The sequence below is a fragment of the Cylas formicarius genome, unplaced genomic scaffold (assembly GCF_029955315.1).
Source record: "Cylas formicarius isolate icCylForm1 unplaced genomic scaffold, icCylForm1.1 PGA_scaffold_12__32_contigs__length_19106922, whole genome shotgun sequence".
Classification (NCBI taxonomy): domain Eukaryota; kingdom Metazoa; phylum Arthropoda; class Insecta; order Coleoptera; family Brentidae; genus Cylas; species Cylas formicarius.
The window spans coordinates 10,529,249-10,552,087 of NW_026844225.1; the positions used below are offsets into that span (position 1 = coordinate 10,529,249).

General features: G+C 32.3%; 1 protein-coding gene across 2 annotated transcripts in view; it reads left to right on the top strand.

The window, feature by feature from the left end:
* The window catches only part of LOC132708634 (apolipophorins), a 219,457-nt gene that overhangs the window by 138,736 nt on the left and 57,882 nt on the right, over positions 1-22,839 (top strand). For both annotated transcript variants that reach the window (XM_060681081.1, XM_060681082.1), the window contains exons 30-38: positions 551-787; positions 843-1,041; positions 1,110-1,312; positions 5,612-5,761; positions 6,052-6,226; positions 10,546-10,761; positions 17,112-17,357; positions 19,937-20,161; positions 21,588-21,917. In XM_060681081.1, coding sequence (XP_060537064.1) covers positions 551-787; positions 843-1,041; positions 1,110-1,312; positions 5,612-5,761; positions 6,052-6,226; positions 10,546-10,761; positions 17,112-17,357; positions 19,937-20,161; positions 21,588-21,917 — 1,981 coding nt within the window. The remainder of the gene's footprint in view (positions 1-550; positions 788-842; positions 1,042-1,109; positions 1,313-5,611; positions 5,762-6,051; positions 6,227-10,545; positions 10,762-17,111; positions 17,358-19,936; positions 20,162-21,587; positions 21,918-22,839) is intronic.

Here is a 22,839-nt window from a genome sequence, read left to right on the forward strand (position 1 = left end):
TCTAGCATGCGGGAAGCGTCGCTTTACCACGTCAATTTCCTTTCCCACGAATCTGAGCCACTCCGGACATTTCCGGGATTTTACCGCACTGGTTTGAAAGCAATCGGATGTTTTCGGAGACATTTCCCACGCTTTGATTTTTGACTTTTGTCAATTCTGACAGTCACGTCAATGAATGTATTCGTATTTTGCGATAATGTAGCCAAAAACTAACGGTCGTAGAAAAAGTATAGTATGCAACACGTTCGGTAAACTTATTAACTCACTCGTTTATTAAACACTCGCTCTGCCCGTGTCAAATAAACTCGTGAGTTAAATGCCGTTTACCACCCTTGTTGCATAATATACTAATTCCTTATAACTTCAATATATTAATTAGTGCGTTTAAATACCTAAAATAGAAAGGAATGCTTGAAACTATAATACGTTATGCTAATTTAAAAAACTCTGCGTCAGTATTATATTTATATATATGACAAAATAGTCGAAAATTTTTCTTAATGATTTTCAAATACAGAGGCTTTTAATTTTTTTTTTTTTTGGTTCTCAGTACAGGGGTATCGTCGTTAAAGGCATTCGGTTATTTCCAAGTACCGTTGGCAAACGGAAGCGCCGATATCGAGATTATTTATGTAGTTTTAGAAGATATGTTTTTGAAAGCGGTAGGACGATTTGAAAACAGCGAATACGGGAGTCAGTCCAGCGTATTGGGATATTACAAAAATCCGAAGAAAACTTTCCAGTATCTCGACGCCGGAGGAGATATTAAGTTTGACAGATTGTGGGGGTGCGTGTGATATCCCGTTACTTTTCTACCGAATTTACTATTTTTGTCCCTTTAGGACCTCGGCGAATGTGTCGTTTTACCTGCCGCAAAAAAACAACGTTAGCTTGGAAGCGCATTTGCAAATTCCAAACGATTTCGAAGAAACGCACAGTTTGTTCGGCAAACTGAATTACGGTAGCGGTTTGAAGTTCATCGATTATCTGGTTAAATACAGAAGCACGTATCCAGTCAGAAAGTACGGCACTTGGGCTAAGGTAAAACGATAAAATGGCGGAAGGGAAGAAAAAACTTTTAATCAGGGAAGAATTTCTTTTCGTCTTAGATTTGTTTAGGGGACAAACGCAACGTATCTGGGAATGCCGTAATTGAATGGGACGGGAAGGAATTCGAAAACGATGCGAATTTAATGAAACAAAACAAATCGATGGAACTCATTTACAAATTGAAGACGCCGAAATTCGCCGATAAACATCTTGTTGTGACGAAGTTACGTTATGACTTAAAAGGCGACCACCACAACATAACGTGAGTAAACATAAGGTGAGGGTTTTGCCCTCGGTTTCGTATTAATGGAATTGGGGTGTCTTAATGTTTGAAATTAGAAAACTGTAGTGTATATATATGGTATATATCTCGCCAGCACTTCAATATTCAATTTACCTTTTTTTATCGATATGTCGACGACATCATAACTGCAGCTCCAAAAAGAAAAACAGACTTTTTACTAAACTCCTTCAATAAATTCCACAAAAAATTACAATTCACGATTGAGAACCAAAATACTATTAATTTCTTAGAAAAAAGAACAAGTTGGAATGCTAAGAAGACGAAATCATCACGTTATCTAAATTTTAATTATAACCATCCCCTAGCTCAAAAAATCCGTCATAATAGGTCTCGCAGACAAAGCAATAATGTTATCCGATCCAGAATATAGACCAGACGCAATTGAACAAGCAAAACATGCGCTTCTGAAAAACATTATCCCAAAAACTTAATTAATAATATTTTTAGTTAACGTTACAACAAATTTTATAATAACGTAAACATAAGCCAATACCAGAACCTCAAAGCAAATATATATATCGATGCCATATGTGCCTAGGTTGTCAAATTTACAAAAAACATATCTCTACACTAAACTCAAAACAAAAATTCTAGTTGAAAAGAGAAATAATATAGTATATAAAATTCCCTGCTCTAATTGCGACAGTGTGTATATACAACAAACAAGCCAGTATTGAAAAAATAAAACCAACGGACATAAGTATGACAAAAAAATAAAAGAGCTTGTGACAACATACATTTAATGTTCAAGAAGTTCAAATCCTACTACCAGAACCCAACACCAAAAAAATAGAACTATGAAAGTACAGAAATCCAAAAAAACAAAAAATCAATTAAAATACCGATTCGAAAGGACTTAACAAAATATATCGTTTAATTTTAAACTAATATTAATAAATAACTTCGATCTTTTTCAAAATATTCTAATTCTGTATAAGTCACATTACTAAAAATTAATAAATAGATAATATTTTTGATAAATAAATAATAATAATTTTTTTAATATATTTTTTACCTATTGATTATGTCAATTAAAATATATTGCATAATTTAATTTATTTTATTATTACTATATAATATACTATTATTATCCTATATATTTTGCTTGATATAACCAATAGGTAAATAAAAAATATTTAAAAAAATATTATTATTTATTGATTAAAAATATTCTTTATTTGTTAATTTTTATAAATGTGAAGGGAAAAACAACTACAGTCCTTTTTAAATTATATTAACTCTATATATAACCTTATAGAATCTACCATAGAGACGGAACTACATAACTCTTTAAACTTTCTGGACTAAATTTGAGAACAAATTGGACTTTTTCATTGACCATAATCCCTAACACCACACGGAAACAGTAATACATAAAAACTCAAATGGCACTTAGACACACAACATGGCTGCCTTTTGGAACAAAAAGTGTACAATTTTTTACACTTATTTATCTGTTTGTGATAGATGTTTCGTCAACACCGTGCCTTTGTCAAATACAAAATATTACAATACTCCGACGTCTATCTTTATGGTAGGGTTATAAATTTAAATTTAACAAAAAAGAAATCCAATTGGTGGTTAAATAATAGATTCATTTTCATTAGTCTAAATAGCATCCAACAAGTTTAATTTTTTGCTTTCTGTGCATTTCTGAATTTAAATGAATTTCACAGTTAGAATCGGAACTTTTATTTTTATACGTTCTTTTGTTTTCTTTTCTTAAATACTCTACCTGTTTGTCCAATATAAATTTTTGGACGTGATCCGGACTTAACTGGATCCAGATCTATGAGTTTTTTGTGATTTACTTTGATTGTTTTTTGAAAAATTTCTTGCGGTATTTTCAGTTTTAAATGCAATTTTGAAACCATTTTGAAACTTTTTTAGTTACAATCTTATCTATCAAACCATTGTTAAATTGTTTAATTCTTATTCACAAATTTCTGTGGAATGTGGTACATTAAGTAGTCTGTGGATAAAAGAATAAAACGCACCCATTTTGAGTATGTGAAGGTGATTTGAGTTAATACGCATTACTGTGTCCATGCGTGAGGGTTTGTGGTAAATGGAAAAGATCTAATTTGTTCTGCAATTTTGTTCAGAAACTTAAAAAAATTATCTTGTTCCGACTCTATGGTAAATTTTATACTAAATATAGTTGTCTTTTCGTTCTAATGAAACAAGCAAAACATATCTAGGCAACCAATCAACAACCAAAGAAAACTTTTACTCATAGTATGATATTTTCTAAATTGTTCATGAAATTTCTGCAAATAGCGGACTAAGTGGGATTCCCATAGCTAATTCTTCATTAAATTCAAAATCATTTTGGACTTAACCCGACTATTAAACTATTTAATATATCCTGTTTTATGATAGGGTCAACTTGCCTCTGAGTAAGGATATTCCTATTATGTTATTACGTCTATCGGTGAATTGCGTTAGGATGTATTTTAGTGCCTTTAACATTATTGACTAGTTCGAACGAATTTTTTATAATATATCTAGTTTTAAAGATAGATATGACATTCCAAAATTTTTGTTAATCTTGTTTAAAGTTTAACTGATGGTGATATTACAAAAGAAACTGAAGACCTAATGGGCATATTGGAGGTTTGGATTTCATAATTATTAGCTGGTATTTTTCTTTGTCGTTAAAAAGTGATGAATCTGTAATTACAGTGTTGATTTGTTTTTAATATAACTCGGTGGTATAGGTGTGGTTTAAGGAACTGTTTAGTCTTTGTAATATATCCTATAGAATCGACCATAGCCTTATTTTTAATTGATTTTAAAATAAACATCCAGCTCATACGTGTGTTAACAACCCCTAAACACTTGAACTTCTTATTGAGTTTGATTAATTTAAATTAAAGTTGAAACTATTGTCTCTAACAATTTGGACCCTTTCTCAGAAAAGTTTGAATTGAAATCGATTTAGCACAACAGCTGTCTTGAATTAATAGTGAAAATCAGAACATATTCAATTATAATTCAATTTTTCTGCGTGGACAATCACTATTAGATATTGCTGTTTAATTCACTCTTTATTTTTCGCGATTTTGACACGATTTTGTGCGTCCAAAATTAGCTATTCGCTATCTTGAGAACCCTTTAAAATACACATTTCTAATTGCGGTATTATTAGACTTCCCTTTGTGAGAAATTAATATTTGAATATTTCCACATCTCGGAGGTCCGCTTGTATATCATTTTCATTGGCTTGCGCACAAAAATTGCTTAGCAAATTCATTTAAAAATCCGCTATTTGATTGATATGATAATTTTTTTGCGCCTTTTTCGCCGTAAACAGAAAATATACAGTGGCGGAAGGGGGGGGGGTCGAAATGTGAATGTAAGATACAGGTAGAGACTAATAATGCCACATCATCAGAGTGCCTTGTTTCGTAGATCTTTCACATTCAACGCAATTCGTGTTTATAATCTTTGTCACAGAAACCCAGTAACTTAAATTTATATTCATTTAAAAAAAGGTACAAAGATCATTTGTTACAAATACAGTTTTCCTAATAATGTGTTACTAATTATGTTATTAGCAAGGGATTATAATGAGTTATCAAATTCTTTATCTTCAATTGCATTTTCTGTAATTTGTAGTGGAGTTATGTTGTTCTTCCGATTTCGCAGGTATTTTTCATATTTTATTTGTTCATTTCAATAATTAGTGCGTAATTGCGAAACTAAACAAATCTAACCAGAACTAGCCACAACTAACCAAAATTGACCAAAACCAACCAGAACTAACCGGTCTAACCAGGACTAACCAAAACTAGCAAATAAAAAAACAATATAATTTTAGCCTCAATTTGTTTTAACTGGAAATACCTCTACCTATGTAATAGATTATTTAGTTCTTATAATTACTTTTTTTCTTTAATATTTAAATGTTAAAATTCTAACTTTTCATGGATAAGAATTGCTCTTTGAATGAATGAGTATTGAATTGGATTGAATATTTCTTATATTTAATTGAGTATGAATCAAACGAACTTAAATTGCCGCCATTTTAAATTCTAATAGAAACCGTGCGTAGTAAATTATCGGTAAAAATAGGTCTGTGGTGTGATCAATTCGAGCGTAACAAAATCCCCAAACGTCGCGTATATATTCCGTCGTACTAATGAATAAAACATAACATAGGGAAACGTAGTGTCTTTTGTTAAAAAAAAAGAGAGACGAAATATGTTTAAGCTGCTTTAGTTTTCCAAGAGGATTGCATTTTTATACTTTCAGATTTAAAACGTTCTATCCCGAAGGCCGATCGGTTGCCTATGGAACTATAGATTATGTCGAAATAGCAAACATGCACGGAACATTCAACGTAACTATTCCCTATAAGGCCCTCAATTTTACCGGAGTACACTTTAAAACGGATACCGATGAGTGAGTAATCCTAGGCTGTAGTTTGTCCTGGTTTGTTTCGATTCAGCAATGTTTGATGCGTATCTCCAGCTCCAGTTTTATTTTCTACTTCACTGCTGGCTAATAAAATTATAAGATGTTTTTTCGTTCTCAATCAAAAAATGCGCATTATTATCCATCAACGTAAACAAATATCGAATAATTTTTAAGCCAGATCGATAGGGTGCTTTCAAAATATTGCGATCGATCGAAACAAAAAGCGATGATTGATTGCGGTGTCGGAAGTGGAAAAAGGGATATTTTACTTTCAGCTACGTCTACAATCGATACGTTAAAGTATTTTGGGACAATGATAATGCACTTTTGGATAGCAAGTGTGACATTAAAACCGGAAACCTTATTACAGAACGGAACTATAAAGGGAGATTAATTGTTGAATTACCATTAACCACCAGGCATTTCGGGAATATTAACTACGAATATGACGTAAGTATTTGGAAAATTGCAAGTGCGAAATTAAGTTGGGTCAAGACAAATATACAAGGTGGCACGTAATACAATAAGCTTGGTAAAATACTCATGCTCTTACTGGAGAAATCGATATGGTTAGGAAGAGGTTTTTTGCATATAAGGAATATGATTAACATAATATTTCTTCATGTTATCTGTGTGAAAGTTTATTACTGATTCGCATACGAGCCCTATTTTATATTGATGGTAAACTGCTTGGTCACTGCGTAGAGTAAAGTATTAAAAATTCATAAGGTTCGATCGCAGTTTATCTAAAAGGTCTGTACAAAAGTTAGCCCATACTTCTGACGACAAAATAACTCGAGCGGAAGATAAAGTGGCTATGTTAAAAACCAAAAATAGATATTTTTTAAATTGCGGGTATATTTTGGTAATACTTTAAAATTTGATAACCGACATCGTTTTGAGAAAAATAATCGAATTTAATTGTTTAACTCTAATTTCCCTCTACACCAAGAAATTTCGATCCTATGTCCAGAATCCCGTAACATTAGGAATATGCACCATAATTCAGGCTGACCAACCGAACAGAATTGGCCGGGACAGGTTCAGGTTTTTCCGACAATGTTCTGTTCAATAGAGTTATATTTTATCTCCCAGAAAATTTATAAACATTGGCAATGCCGCAATTCCACATCACTCAGAAATTTAACCCGCATTAAAAACTATTTTATTGTAAAATGAAACATTAATGTATGAAGATGAACTGTTTGACGAAAGATCTTTAATAAACGATTTTGTGACCAATGAAAAGTTGGAATATTGGCAAATTAATGATATCAATGTTTGCGTTCAATGGCGTGAAGTTTTTGATAATTGTACAAAAAAGCAACCAGAGTTTAAGAACATATCTTTGATAGTTCAGTTTGCACTCTGCAGATGAAGAAAGAGTGTTTTCAATTATAAACAACTTTTGGAGTAACGAAAAAAGTCAACTTCATGTGTTTACAAGGTGCAACGGGAATTTAAGTTCCTTTTTTGTATAATACAGACTTTTTACAGATTTCCAATCCTAAATTTTAATAAAATGAAATAATTTACAATTAAAGAATTAAATTTGTCTGCTACTTTTTCATATATGTTACCGCTAATATGCGACAACCATTAGTATGCATAATAACAAAGTTTTAGCATTAGTGATAATTAAATTGTAGTAAAATAGAATTTTAGAATTTTTAGAATTTAGAATATTACCAGTTTATCTTGAAAACAGTCCAACTAATTATAAAATAATTGTTAAAAAAAAATGTTTAAAGAATACTTAGAAAGGTCTTACTACCGATTGTTATGAGGATAATCCTGGTGTTCAACCTTAGTATCCTTAACAGCTTTTTTATTTGGTTAATTTTATAACATATTTGGTTCTGGTACTATCTGGTTAAGATTAATGTTCTAGTTGCTATCATAACGATTTTAATAAAAATCTGGTGTACATTAAATTAATTTTGTAACTACTTTTTGAAAACATTTTTCATTCCTTCGAATTATCAAGCGACCAATATTATTTGAAATTAATTGTAATTTTTTCAGCAAATTTTTATTGCAATGACTTTTTTGTTATACACAAATTGAAGTACAATAAATTTAGGATAACTAATACTTCTTTGTCACAACGGCGGACGTTTATGCTATAGTACTATATATTTTACTATTATTATACTATACTTTACCCCATAAAAAACATTGCCATTTTATCTTAAAAATAGTGCTATTAATTATAAAATAATAGTTCAAAAGTAAGACAAATGTGTTTAGAATACTAAAATATATCCGCTATTTACTATCGATTTTTATGAGGAGTTGTCGCCCGACAAGTTTGGTGTTCAGGCTTAGTATTCTTCAGAAAATTTTTATTTGGTTAATTTTCTGATGTTATCTGGTTAAGATTGATGATCTATACTATTATTATACTAAACTATACTGGATAAAAAACATTGCCCTTTTACCTTGAGAGCAGTGCTACTAATTATAAAATAATGGTACAAAGGAAAAATATCAGGTAGAATACTCACAAAAAAATCCTCTATTTACTACCAATTTTTGTGGGAAGTTGTCTCTCGATAAGCTTGGTGTTTAGCCTTAGTATCCTGCAGAAATTTTTTATTTGGTTAATTTTATAACACATTTTGTTTCTGATGTTATCTGATTAAGATTGATGTTATATACTATTATTATACTAAACAAGTCTTTTAACTGGCCTCAGAATGTCTAATAAAGACTTGGGGCTTGAACTAAGGTGCTTTTACTTGATGAAAATCCATTTAACAAAATAAATAGGTCAGATTTTCACGAAATTATATATTTTCACATGACAATTGTTTCGAGAACACCGGGTTTTATCAAATGTAATATTTACAAACTACCTGCTACTATATATACCGAAAAATCACCATAAAACCTTAATTAATGTTGTTTCGAGAATTTAAGTTCAATAAAGGAAAGGTATTTAAATATAATTGATCGTTAAGCAATACATTTGAATGTCTCATATTGTTAATCTCCATGGCTTCCAATAAATTTAATTTTCTACTTTTTGTGGCTGTGTTTTTCTGTGTTTAAGTGTGTAGCATAATTAGAATCTAAACTATTGTTTTTAAACGCTCTTTTATGTTCATTAATGCGTTTCTTGAAGGATCTACCTGTTTGTCCAATATAAGACACCTGATTTTTGGGATTTTGGACATTTCGATTTATTGTTTTTTAAATATTTTCCTATTGTGTTGTTAGTTCCGACAGCTGCTTTTAAACCACATTTTAATAAATGACAAATAATTTGGAAAATATCATACTAGAACATCCTTTAAGTAAAAGTTTTTTATGGTTGTATAGATAGATATGTGGACGATGTTTTTACTTGCATTGTTGGAACGGACAGACAATTGAATTCTTTTTTAAATTACATTAACTCAATACATAATCGTATAAAATTCAATATCGAGATTGAACAGGACAACTCTATTAATTTTTTAGCCTTAACCATTACGAAAGCGCAAAACAAATGAGATTTTTCAATTTATCATAAACCTTCACACACGGACACAGTCATACATAACAGCTCAAATCACCCTTATACACACAAAATGGCTGCATTTAACTCTTTTATACACGAACTTCTTAATACGCCACTCTCAACAGAAAATTACAACAAAGAACTTAATATCATTAAATAAATAGCACTGAACAACGGCTACAATCCGTCCATTATAGATAAAATTATAAATAAAAAACAAATCCAGACAACAGTAAACTCTATTTATCCGAAACCAAATACAGAATACGAACAATTTAAAACAATTACATACATAGGAGAACCTAGTGAAAAAGTTTCAAAACATTTATCAAAATGTGGTTTAAAAACAGCTTTCAGAACAAACAACACAATAGGAAAATATTTAAAAAAACAATAAATCGAAATGTTCAAAATCCCAAAAATCAGGTATCTACAGGTTGAAATGTGGATCTTGTTCCAAAATTTATATTGGACAAACAGGTAGATCCTTCAAGAAACGCATTAACGAACATATAAGAGCGTTTAAAAACAATAGTCTAGATTCTAATTATGCTACACACTTAGACACAGAAAAACACATTTTTGACGACAATTTTGATATATTACACTCAGCCACAAAAAGTAGAAAATTAAATTTATTGGAAGCCATGGAGATTAACAAAATGAGACATTCAAATGTATTGCTTAACGAGCAATTAGATTTAAATACTTCTCCTTTAGTGAACTCAAATTCTCGCAACAACATTAATTAAGGTTTCATGGTCATTTTTCGGTATATATAGTAGCAGGGAGTTTGTAAATATTACATTTGATAAAGACACGGTGTTGTCAAAACAATTGTCATGTCATAATATATAATTTCGTGAAAACCTGAACTCTTAATTCTTATTTATTTATTTATTTTTTTAATACTTGGACTACTTAGTCATAATATACTATAATGAACTTTCGCATTTTCTGTACTCTCATTATTAGTTATTACTTCCCTGTATTATTGTATCAATGTTTTGTTAGTTTGGATGTATATTCTATTGCTAATTAAGTTTAAACGAGCTACCTATAGATTTTCTTCTTAGTTTATTTATTCTACCCATTTGCCTTTGAACCGTCGTAATATAGCGATGGTCGGCCAATAAGAAAGGTGGCCAATTTTTGCAATTTTCCGAGAAGAAAGATTATTCCACCCCGAAGCGCGGACACAAAAAGCGGGAAATTCTTTTGCGGTCGCAAAAAAAGCACAAATGTTAATGAATGACTTTTTCAGAAAAAAGCCGAGCTAAGCACGGGAGAGGCCACGGTTGATTATAACGGCGAGAACGTCCTAGAAGGCAAGTATAATTGCCTGTCTAAATCACGGGCGGGACTTCATTCCGATACGATCCATGTGGAGTTACTGAACAAGATGGTCCCCATCGGGGCCGACTATGTTCGTCGACACGAAAACGTAACACTCCGTGATGGCAACAGCGCGCCAACTGTGGTAGGTTGCAACGAAAATAAATCAGCTGCTCCCATAAAATCCTTCGTAATCTATTGCTTTACTTGCATTACCTCTCTGTCGATTCTTCGGCCGTTTCGGCTATTCGCGTTATTAAACTTTTTTTTGTTTTCGATTATTCGGGTATTCCCCAGGCGTTAACCCCGGGCCCCCTCAGTTCGCCTCGTTTTTTAATTATGCCCTCGGCGATAAATTTTGTTTTTTTTTATTCTGTTTTTTTTTTTCGTCGGTTTGTGCGTGCGGCGTTTGTGTTTTGAGGATTTTCGCTCACGCCTTTTCTAAATTTATGTTTCAGTTTTTTTTGTTTATTTTTTTTAAAGAATTTTCGGTAACAGCGTCGCTGGTTTTCATTTAAATTAGTAGCTTTTTTTTAACCTACTTTGGCGACGTTATTTTTAATTATTTAGATTTCCAGAGTTAAAAAAAACTTGTGTTGGGTTTTGAACTCAAAAACGGTAGAATCATTTTTTTATGTGAACACTAAAACCCGTTTTTATCTTTTTGTCCATGTTCAAATAGGCCATTTCCAGTTTTTGGTTTCTCTTTCAAATTTTCAAAATGTTTGTGATGTACTGTACAGTAAAGGGTGGTAGTGTTTTAACAGGAAACCTTTAGTTCTGAACTAGATAGAGTAAAATGAACTTACATACCAAAAGTTAGATTTTTAAGAAACCGAGATATAAGATATAAGATATTTTTCAAGTTGAAGATTTTGAAAATTGCGCGTCACTTTTTTATTTCCGAAAGATTTTGGATTAGGATAACAAGATTATTTTCTACGTTTCTCTTTTTGCATAAATGAATACAACTTTCTTATTTTATATGGCACATAGTTTGGCTATGGTTTAAAAAAATGCCAAATTAGCAAAAGACAATAAATCTCTCTTTCGATTCTTCGGTCGTTTTGGCTATTCGCGTTATTAAACTTTTTTTGGTATTCCCCAGGCGTTAACTCCTGGCCCCCTCAGTTTGCCTCGTATTTTAATTATCCCCCGACGATAAATTTTGTTTTTTTTATTCTGTTTTTTTTCCTCGGTTTGTGTGTGCGGCGTTGTGGTTTAAGGATTTTCGCTCACGTCTTTTCTAAATTTATCTTTCACTTTTTTTGGTTTATTTGTTTTTTTTTAAAGAATTTTTAATTATTTATTTCGTCTTATTTAGATTTCCAGAATTTTGAAAAAAAAGCTATGTTGGGTTTTGAATTCAGAAACGGTAGATTTTTTTTTGCATGCACATCAGTCAATCATACATCCAAAAACCGTTCTTATCTTTTTGTCCATGTTCAAATATGAATTTGTGTAGCAGGTTCTGGCCGTCCATGGCGACGTTTCCTATAAAAAAATAACTGACATATCTAGATGTATTCGGATTTCTCATTTTATCTCAGTTTAAAGTTGCATATATTTGGGAAAGCAAGATGACATAATTATGCAAACGCAGATATTTTGAATTTGTTTTACGTTTATAGTGTCAAATTGTTTCAAGAACGTACAGAAGATTTAATGAACATTCTCCGCATTTGCCACCAATGTGTGAGATAAAGTTTAATAACAAATAATTCTCACTGTTTTTTAACTAAATTATCGTATTATACTTATTAGCACAATAATATGTCAACGGTATAATTTGAACCAAACTATACCCCGTCCATCGTATGAAAACGGTATGAAATAGTCATGCTGTGAGCGGAGTTGCTTTAGTAATGATGATAATATATTATTGTTACATTTGAAACTGTTATTTGGTTTTGCTGCGGGGTGCTGCTTATGACTTTTTAAAATTAATATTGCTCTCCCCTGCAGTTTTCTTTTTCAGGAATTATATCAAACGTGATAACTTTTGTTTCGCATTTGAATTGATTTTCCGCTTATGCGGTTTCGTGTTTTTAACTCAGTTGAAACTAGGAAAAATAAACATTTAATCTCTGGGGATGCACCCCCTGCGAGTGAAAGACGTAGTTAGCATTGCAGTAATTTTTGAAATTGAAGACTCGGTTTACACGTTATTTACGTATACATATGTAAACTTGCTACTTGGCCTGACGTATTAATTAAAGAGCTTCCAAAGAAATACTAGAAATGGCAGAGTTTATAGAAACGTTAATTTTATCTTTCGGGTAAATATTAAATAAAAACCTGAACAAAGCCAACGGTGAGTTAGTCGCTTGCGGTTATATTTGGTCAGTTATAATTTATGTTTTGCTCAAATGAAATTTTTTCCCGCTGTCGCATTCAAGCGGGTTTCAACCATTACTTAAAATTTGCGGAAACAAAACGGTTTCCCTCTTTTCATTAATCTTGAGCGGACAAGTCGTATATTTTTATTATTTTATCTTAACGTTTTTGATTGTCTACACTAAATTTCGTTTAGTTTTGACAAAAGGTCGACTTTACCGCTCCCGGCAGGAACAAAAAATATGGATCTTCGATAAATTAAATTCGGCCAATTCATGCCGCGGTGTTTCACCGTAAATATGACAAGGACACCGTCAGTCGGGAATTTAAAAAAAAAAAACATTTTTAGATCGCGACGTTTTTTGGAAGGGAAGACTAAAGTTTGAATTGAATTAATGACTTTCATCGCCGCCTTACACTTTATGCATCTACTGAATGATCATTTTGATTTTTTATTACTTTATGATATGAGATTCATCTTTAATCTTGTTGTTGTTTCGAGTATTCCAACTGTTGGCAGGAAAATTTGAGTTTTCGGTGATTTCCGTGTATATTCGACCACGTTTTTTTAACATTCGTCTAAGATTCGTTAGGGGTAGTTTTTTAGAAAAGCAATAGAATAATAATTTTGTTGTAACTCAAAACGCAATAGACCATGGGATGGGATTCTAACGATAGGTACCCAATTTATTAATTTACTTCTTTATAATTTTTCAAAAAAACCTCCGCAGACTATTTACAAACCTTTTGGATTCCTCCTGCATCGGTTGTTGATTTCAAAGTTTCTATCTTAATTGAAAAATATTTTTTGTGTAGTGTATGTATGTTGTGTAATATCTGTGTAATGCATTTTCAGATCACTGTCCGGCCCAAAAATCATTGGTTGTCAACTCTCTTGTTTACAGAGCCGTAAAACTATCTCAACCAGAGTCACTGAACCCAGAATCCAAACACCTTACCTCTACTCTTCTCTTTAATAATTTCCACATTAAAGATATTAAGCGTTCAATCACAAAATACACTTCACTACAACCTTCCAATAGCAATGAAGCCGAAAGCAATTCTACACTTGCCAGTGCAGTCCTTCCTTACATTCAAAGCAACACGGACCACATATCAAAAGAACCTAAGAATAGTATATTATGCAACAAGTGCGGTAAAAGGCATTAAACACTCGCTCCGCTCCTGTCAAATAAACTCGTGAGTTAAAAAGTTTACCGAACGTGTTGCATACTATACTTTTTCCACGACCGTTAGTTTTTGGGTACATTTTCGCAAAACAACACTGACATGATCGTCAGAATTGACAAACGTCAAAATTGAAAGTGTGGGAAATATCTCCGAAAATATCCGATTGCTCCCAAATCCGTGCGGTAAAATCCCGGAAATATCCGAAGTGGCTTGGATTCATGGGAAACGAAACTAACGCGGTAGTGACGCTTCCCGCACGCTAGATCGGTGGGTAATTAGGTATTTTATAGACGGGAGTAGAAAGATATATTGTTAAAAATAGATTTAGCTTGTCCAAAAATCTCTTCAACATTTTCGATCCATTAAAGAAAAAGGCAAACAACAACCAACACGCGGAATCCAATAGAGTAGTAAATAGCATGTTTTTTTTTAATTCGGTTATAACTGTATATATTTTTATTGACAAAAAATTAAACAAGCACTGAAAATCCCTTTTTCTTCTATTTTTTTCCTTCTATGATTTTGAGCTGTGAAATGTGTGATAAATTTTATTCATTTGTATGTTTTCTAACCTTTATATTCATTTTCATAATTATTTATGGCTTATATTTGAAATAAATTTGAAATGATTTAGCTTATGAGAAAAATTAAAGAGCAAGATTATGTAAACTCAATTGCCTTGTAATAGTACTCAATCGAATTAAAAAAGTGTATTTGTCGTAAAATTAAAGAGTCATTTATTTTTGTGTGGATTAGGAGAAATCTGCCACAAGCTAGAACGTGCTTATGAGTTGTGTCCAACGACCGTTTGTTTTTCTCGGCTGGCTCATATTTCAAATAAACGAATGGATAGCTGCCTAACGCTCCACACATTCATCACTGTGGAAATATACCAAAGTTTAAATCAATAAAGGGTTCGTGTATACACCGAGATAGATATATCATTACATGAAGTTATCGTGATAAAATTATCACGGCCTGTCAGCGGAAGCAAATTCGCTTATAAATAATCCCTGGGAAAAAAAATCAATCGCTTATAGCAACGTTCTTCTCGTCTCCAAAGGTTTGCGTTAAAGGGTTCTTATTAAAATGGAAATTTTCAATTATTGCTTTGAGTTGTAAACAGATGTTTAACTTTTCCGTGTCGTTGTCAGTTAGAACTTTGTCACTCATTTAATTTTAATTTGCATTTAGTTAGGCCTTACGAGAGTATTGGTGTTGGTTTGGTTGATGTCCAAAATTCGATCGATATTCGTTGAAGTGCTGAAATACTAATTTTTCTTCCTTCTCTGTAGATTGCAGACTTTACCTCTTTTTTGTTTGGAATGCTAGTACACCTAAGATAGTTCCTAACAAATTACGCACTTGGTGGACTGCATTACACAAGTTTGAGTGTTTATTAATAATTAAAGAGGGGGAAATTAGGTTGCCTTGGGTAGTGTAATTGTTAAATTAAAATTATTTATAAGTTATAACTCGGTTATAAGCTGGCCGAATTGACTAATGAAGCAGTGACCAAATAAAGCGTACTTAATAAAAAAGAGGGGGAAAGATACAAGCGAAAAATATCAATATATGCCTATTTAAATGCATAGAGTTTTCAGAATATATGTATCGAAAAAAACAAAAAAATGCAAATATGCATTCAAAAATATAGAGAAAGGTAATAAAAGGTTTTCATTTTTATACACACATTGATAGCAAATTGCTATTGCGATTATAAAAAGTGTTTAATACAATTAAAATTAATAAGTCAATAATACATTTTCTTTTACAAAACTTCTGGATTCCCCCTCCGGCCAAGAACACGAAAGACCCTTACGACTAAGACATATAAACTCATCAGCAGTTGCCGAATACAATCACGAAACCGGACATAAAATATTATTCGATAAAATTAAAATTCTTGCATGTAATCAATACCAACGAAAAATCCGAGAGTCGATAGAAACCTATAAACAACCTAACAATCTTAACCGCGACTCAGGTCTCCACCTGTCACCAATATGGGAATATAGTCATCCGAAACGGTGTTTATGCCTCTCATTTAGCTCCGCCCCTCCCCCCCAAAAATTTATAAGCAGATACAGAGCAAAATGAGCTAAAGCAGCCTCTTTTAATGCAACTTCGTCGTTAAACCGCCGTCCACGTAAATCCTTTTTCAAATATCCAAACAAATAATAGCCGCTGGGGGCCATATCTGGACTATAGGGAGGATGATCTATCTATTGGAACCCACACTCTAAAATGGCAGCTTGTGCATTATCGTGCAAAAGACGCACACCTCTGGGTAGTTTTCCTGGACGTGTTTCACGTATGCAGTCTCGCAATTTATGTAATAATGTTGCGTAATATTTACCATTGACAGTGGTATTAGTTTCTTTAAAATCTATCAAAAGAATTCTTTCACAATCCCAAAAGATCGTGGCCATCTCCTTTTTTGTTGACTGGCAGATTCTGAATTTTCTTGAAGGTGCTTCACCCTTACAACGCCACTGCATTGATTCTTTTTTCGATAGAGGGTCATAGTAGAGAACCATAGTTTCATCTCCTGTCACAATATCACAGGCTTCGGTCTAAGAATTTCTTTATTACTGGAGAAAATGCATGTTTCTCCACTCCTTATTATTTAATGTACGAGTACTAAAGTATTTTTGTTCCTCTCAGATACCTTACGCCTAGTGGCACTCATAAATCAGCCTAATGTAAATATTGAGAAGCCCAAGGCAGAGCTGGATTCTCCTTTTATATAAAACTTCAAGAAACCAATATATTATAATGTAGTTTAATTTATTTAAATGCCGAAAACATTTTTTTATTAAACACAAAGATTAAATTTTTCAAATGACAATTCTTTGCAAAGATGCACGTTTAACATTCAGATTATAGTTATCGTAACTAACCAATATTTTTTATCTTTACCACGTATTTAATTTAACTGTGTCTGTTATATTTGTGTGCCTACAGGAAAAACGTCATGTACATCTGTACCACTTGAAAAATCAATCAAAATTCAACGTCACCGGAGAATTGGACATCACAACTTTTCCTACGGGTCAGGAGTTTATCTTGTCGGCAACTCACCTAAACAGAACTGTCACGCTTTGGACAGATTACGCAGTGCAATCGAGAAAATACAGCCAGCATTCGAGAATCGAACTTAGCCCAAGCGTTTGGGTAGAATATGATTTGAGTTTAGTCAACAAGACTATGGTGAGTCTGTAATTTTTAATTTACTTTTATCATGTAAGGGTTCTTTTGTACAAATTTGTATCATTATCAGAACCAATGATAGCAACTAAGAATTTCACGTTATACATAGACGAGACCTAGATAAATAGATTTATAGAATAGATAAATCTACGTTTTATAATGAATATTTTCTTTTTATGGTTTGGACATAAATTCTTGCGACTTTAACCAGTGATGCCATATGTATTTATATTCTATTTATCCAGTTAGCCAACGGGTTTGTTATAGCTACGCATTAATTAATTCTCTTCACATATGCAACATTTTATTTTCTGGAAGCATGAAATAACTTATATCTTCTATTGCAATCAATTTGAAGTCACGATAATGGTACCATAACTCAAGAATTCCAATAAATAAAGCCCGAAATATTTTATACATACAGTAATTGTATCAAGTCAAAATTTCACAACAAAAATATTACTAACGACAAATACAATAAATTACAATAAAAACAAACCTGGCGGTAGACATTAAAGTACTAAACTCAGAAAAAAGCAGTGTAAATTTTTATTTTATCATCAAATTCTACGATAGAGTAGAAACAGTGAAATAAAAGATATGTCACCTGAGGCTCTTATGTTGATACTCAGAAGATTATACAAGTCAAAATGAAAACTAAGAATATCTGCTATGATGATTAGGATTATAGGCAGTTTTTTATATACATGCACGATTTTTATGAATAAGAAGCAGCTGTTGATACAACCAAACACAATATCAATTGCATAATGCGTAGTTTTATAATCCATGGCTCACAATGATCACGATAGCCAATTTTAGCAATAGTTCTTTCTTATTGCTTGATTTAGCAATTTAAAAAATAACATACCATGCAATAGAATATGATATCCTATAATTAGGTAAAGTCTGTTCATAGATATAAGAATGTGACTAACTGATACGAATTAAGGAAAGACCCAGGCAGGCTGTAAGAATGAAATATGGAAGAACAGGTCCGTACTTTGCTTAGAATTTAATTATTTGGAGTTTTGTTAGGAAATATACTAAACAACATTTATTTATGTATGTATTTATGTTTAAATCTAAAACAAAATTACAAATTATTTTTATTACCTGCTTAAATTACTTTAAATTATTCACATAATATATCAGTATCACTATCGCTATCATCGCCTGTTCTAATTATTATTTGTTCTATATTATTTGCATTTATTTGAAATGGGATTATTCACAATTTTCCACACAGTTGATGTTGGAATTTTCATCAATGTGGCCGTTTCTTGTAGATGCTTGCTTGCTGGCACCGCGTTCAATGAGAGTCAAATAAACATTGTTTATAACTTCCTTAGTCTCAATAGAATAGTGTTTTCTACTTTTGGGCGGGATCATCTTCTGAGATACACTAGACTCGCACATATTTTGCATAATTCGCACACGATTCAACACACGCGAAATAAGAATGATTACAAATAAACTTAAACTAACTAGTATACCAAACCAAAGAATATTAAACACAGGTAAGTATAAAATTATTTTCTATTACGGACCACAATTTTACCTGAATTTAAATTCCGAAACTTTAGGTAATAATCTTGTTGCATTGTATGTTAATGACCATCCTTGGATAATCCCATTCACAAGAAATTGGCCACTTTCTTATATCTTTGAACAGACCATACTTATGAGACAATCCTCTCAGTCGTCTCAGAACGAGCAGTCCACTGCCAAGTTTTGCTTTCAATTCACTAACATGTTTTGATCTAGCTGCCGAAAACTAATGAATAACTGTGAAAATGTGTACAATTTTTGTTCCGGTTTAATTGATCTTATTATTAATGTTTTCCGCTTACACCAGTACTAGTTTGTTGTGTATTATATCTAAAGAATGGCATTTTTGATCATCAAATGATTTTTAAATCTGTTTGTTTAATGCATGAATTAATCTAAAATACCGATGAATCTTGAAGGTGTAAAACCCTACTATATATAATTCGTAAAACTTCTCTACCGAACTGAATAATTTAGTTGCAAATCCATCCTCTAAACTCTAAAATTAGACTATTCAATCCACCCACCTTATAGTAAGTTAATTGCGCGTTAAGGCGGGTTTTTAAGTGGCTCATAAATGTTATATTGGATCTTTGAGGTTGCATAATTCCTGAAACGTGCCTACACATTCGTAAATAAAGTTACCCCTTTTATAGCGTATTATTTTTATCGACTTCGAATGGCATTATGTTGCACTTTGTATGGGCAAATTTATGAACTAAACAAACAAAAATCTGCGAGGAAGTTATTTACTAGAATAATATATTATAAAGGTTCCAGTGACATCGGAATTTAAAATATTTTTTACTTCCTACAAAAATATAACATTATTGGCGTTTATTTACAGTCTTCATGATTTCAAGTAGAGCGTTTTTATTGCACTAATCAACTTGTTTATGCGACCCAAAAACAATTTATTTAATTGTGAAACAAATAGGAAAAGCATCGTCTTCTAAGTGTTAATATAAGTAAAGCGTGGGTTTGAATCGGAGCAGAAAATATCTAAAAATACCATTCAAAAATTTCAGGATGACGTGTTTGACGCTCAGATGGTTTTCATTAATATATCATACCCCCGACGTAACTTTACCGCCGAAGGTTTCTACAATCTGAGCGATTCAATTGTTTCAACTGACGTATCACTCGTGTGGGACAAAGATAACAAAACCGTTCGAGCGACTTTGGACTGGAGGCGAATCTCACCCCATCGGGAACAGTTAGAGTTACTGTTGAAGCATCCTTCCTTTGAAAGGGTTTGTATAAATTCCTATTAATTATGAATTTCATAAAGATTTTAAATCTCAGATAGGACCTTTACGTTGACGCCGCGTTGAAACAATTAAAACGATCGCTTTATTTCCATTCCCTTTTTCGCTTTGACCTTTTACGTTTAACTAATGATTTGCTTAAAAGGGGTAAGTTGAAAATATGATATCGGGATTTATAGACGGTGGCCTATAACAGCTTATTTCCTCCATAACTCTATGAAACTAAACAAAAGTTTTATTTAAAAGTTTCTCATATTTGCTATATTTATAATAATAATAATAATAATAGTAATAATAATAATAATAATATTTATTTCCCAACAAAATAATACTAATACTAATTTTTGCAAAAAAGGAGTTGAATACAATTAAAATATGTTCAAGTTCAAATAGATACTTGCATATAGTCATAGCCTAATAGATCACGTTGTAGTAGATCAAATATACAGAAATAAATGTGTGCTAAATAATGTCATGTCAGATCACTGTAAATTAATAGTTACCATAGCTTAAAATATCAAAATACATAAGTTACTTATGATATTAAAGCAGTGAATCATGAAAAACTTAAATATATATTTAAACGATCCATTAGAGAAATCAATTTGCGGGAGTTTCAAGAGTTAATTGAGCTAGTAATCCTTTTTACAAAACTTCTGGATTTCTCCTGCGTCGGTTTTTTCTGAATCGAACTTGTTGACGTTTCGCCAATCATCCTGTTGGCTTCTTCAGAGCTTGACTGAAACTGGCTCGCATTTTACTCTGTACCTGCTTATATATTGTCTAAGGGGAGGCGGAGCTAAATGAGGGACATAACCACCGTCTCGGATGACTGATTCCCATATTGGTGACAGGTACAGACCTGAATCGCGGTTAAGATTGTTAGGTTTTTTTTTTATAGATTTCTATAGATACTCGTATTTTGCGTTGGTGGAAAAAATTATTACATTCAAGAATTTTAGTTTTATCGAATAGCATTTTATGTAAGGTTTCGTTATTTAGTTCGGCAACAGCTGATCAATTTCTTTGTCTTAGTCGTAGGGCTCTTTCGTGTTCTTTGAGCCTAGCTGTTATTTTTCGTCCGGTTTCTCCAATGTATCCTTTGCCGCATGTGCTTGGAATGCTGTAAACTCCTGACATCTCAAATGGAATTTCATCTTTGAACGTTTAATATCTTCGGTTGACGGAAGTGACAGGATCTTGAAAATATTTTAGAAAATAAGTACATTTGGTACTCAGCTCAACCGCAAAAATTGAAAGGCGTTTCTAAATTACTCAGTTAACTTTTAGTGAACAAGTTGTGTGAAAAACGCAGTACAGGCAAAATACACCAAGCCCTTCCTCCTTTTTTTTCAGTTTTACGGAATGATGGGACACCCTGTTTATTCTTTCAATTTTTTTGCAATTCCAGGACGTTTCGTTTGTGAGCGGATACGGCTATAGTAACTCTTCATTAGACGGCGAGCTGGTAATAGAGTATTCAACGGATCCCTACCGGCGAGTCAGCCTTGGCGTTAGGGCGGATGATAAATCAGAGCGGCAAACTTATAATTATACATACAATATTTGGGCCGAACACAACGCTACGAATTTATATTTGAATTGCTTCGGACATGTTTACTGGAGCCCTACTAAATGCGGTACCGTTCACATTGCCGATTACAAAAGGTCCTACTTGCCTTTGTCGGAAGCGGAAACACTGGCCGTTTTGGATTTCGATCTCAACGATGTCAAGTTAAAGGTAAGGACGCCATATTTGTTTAGAGAAAAACTAATCTCTTCATTCTCAAAATAATTTCGGGCGAGAAATTCCGCTACCAATTTACATTTGCTGAAAGGAATTGTTTTATTTAATTACAGACTCTGGAAAGTTACTTAGTTAATCTTTTTAAGAAACTTCCACAGGCTACTGTAATACTTTTTACTTCTTGGCTTCTTCAGAGTTTGACTGAACTCTGAAGAAGTCAACAGGATGATTGGATGATTGAAGTTAAAGCTTGAATGATAATTATTACTAGGCGCCACGGTCATTTCCTTTGACATTTTCAAATCTATTTTAATCCATAATGGGCTTTCACATACTCTGCCATTCAACCAAATTTAGGAACAAATCTATCTGCCGATCCCTAAAGTTATTGACATGATAATGATTAAAATGGGTAATATTAATATCGCCAAAAGAATAATGAGCCATTACTATTGGTTGATTATTGTTCCATCATGATGATCAACGTTGATTATAAAAACAAATATTTTCCTTGTATTGTAATCTAAAATATTCAGTTCGCTGTTAGATATTACCAGTTCCTCTACAACTACATCATCGTCTTTTAGATTTAATTAGTATCACTCCGATCAGTTTGCCAGCATGGAACCCAGGTACACGAAAAGTATTTTTTATCAGTAAAAATTAGTCATTTTGACCTTTAGATTAATGTGATGTGTTGCGTATATACGTCAACATCAGTGTAAGTGATTTGCTTTGGCTTGTAAATTGTTATCTTTGCATTGGGTACTTCCGTTATCAAAGTAAATTGCACATCGCACTTAATTATGGTTTGTTTTTTTTTATGCTGGGTAATGTGTTGAGTTATTTTCGATTTGCTCCGTATTTTAATCACGTTAGATTAAAAAATATCGGAAAACCATCTTTTAGATCAATC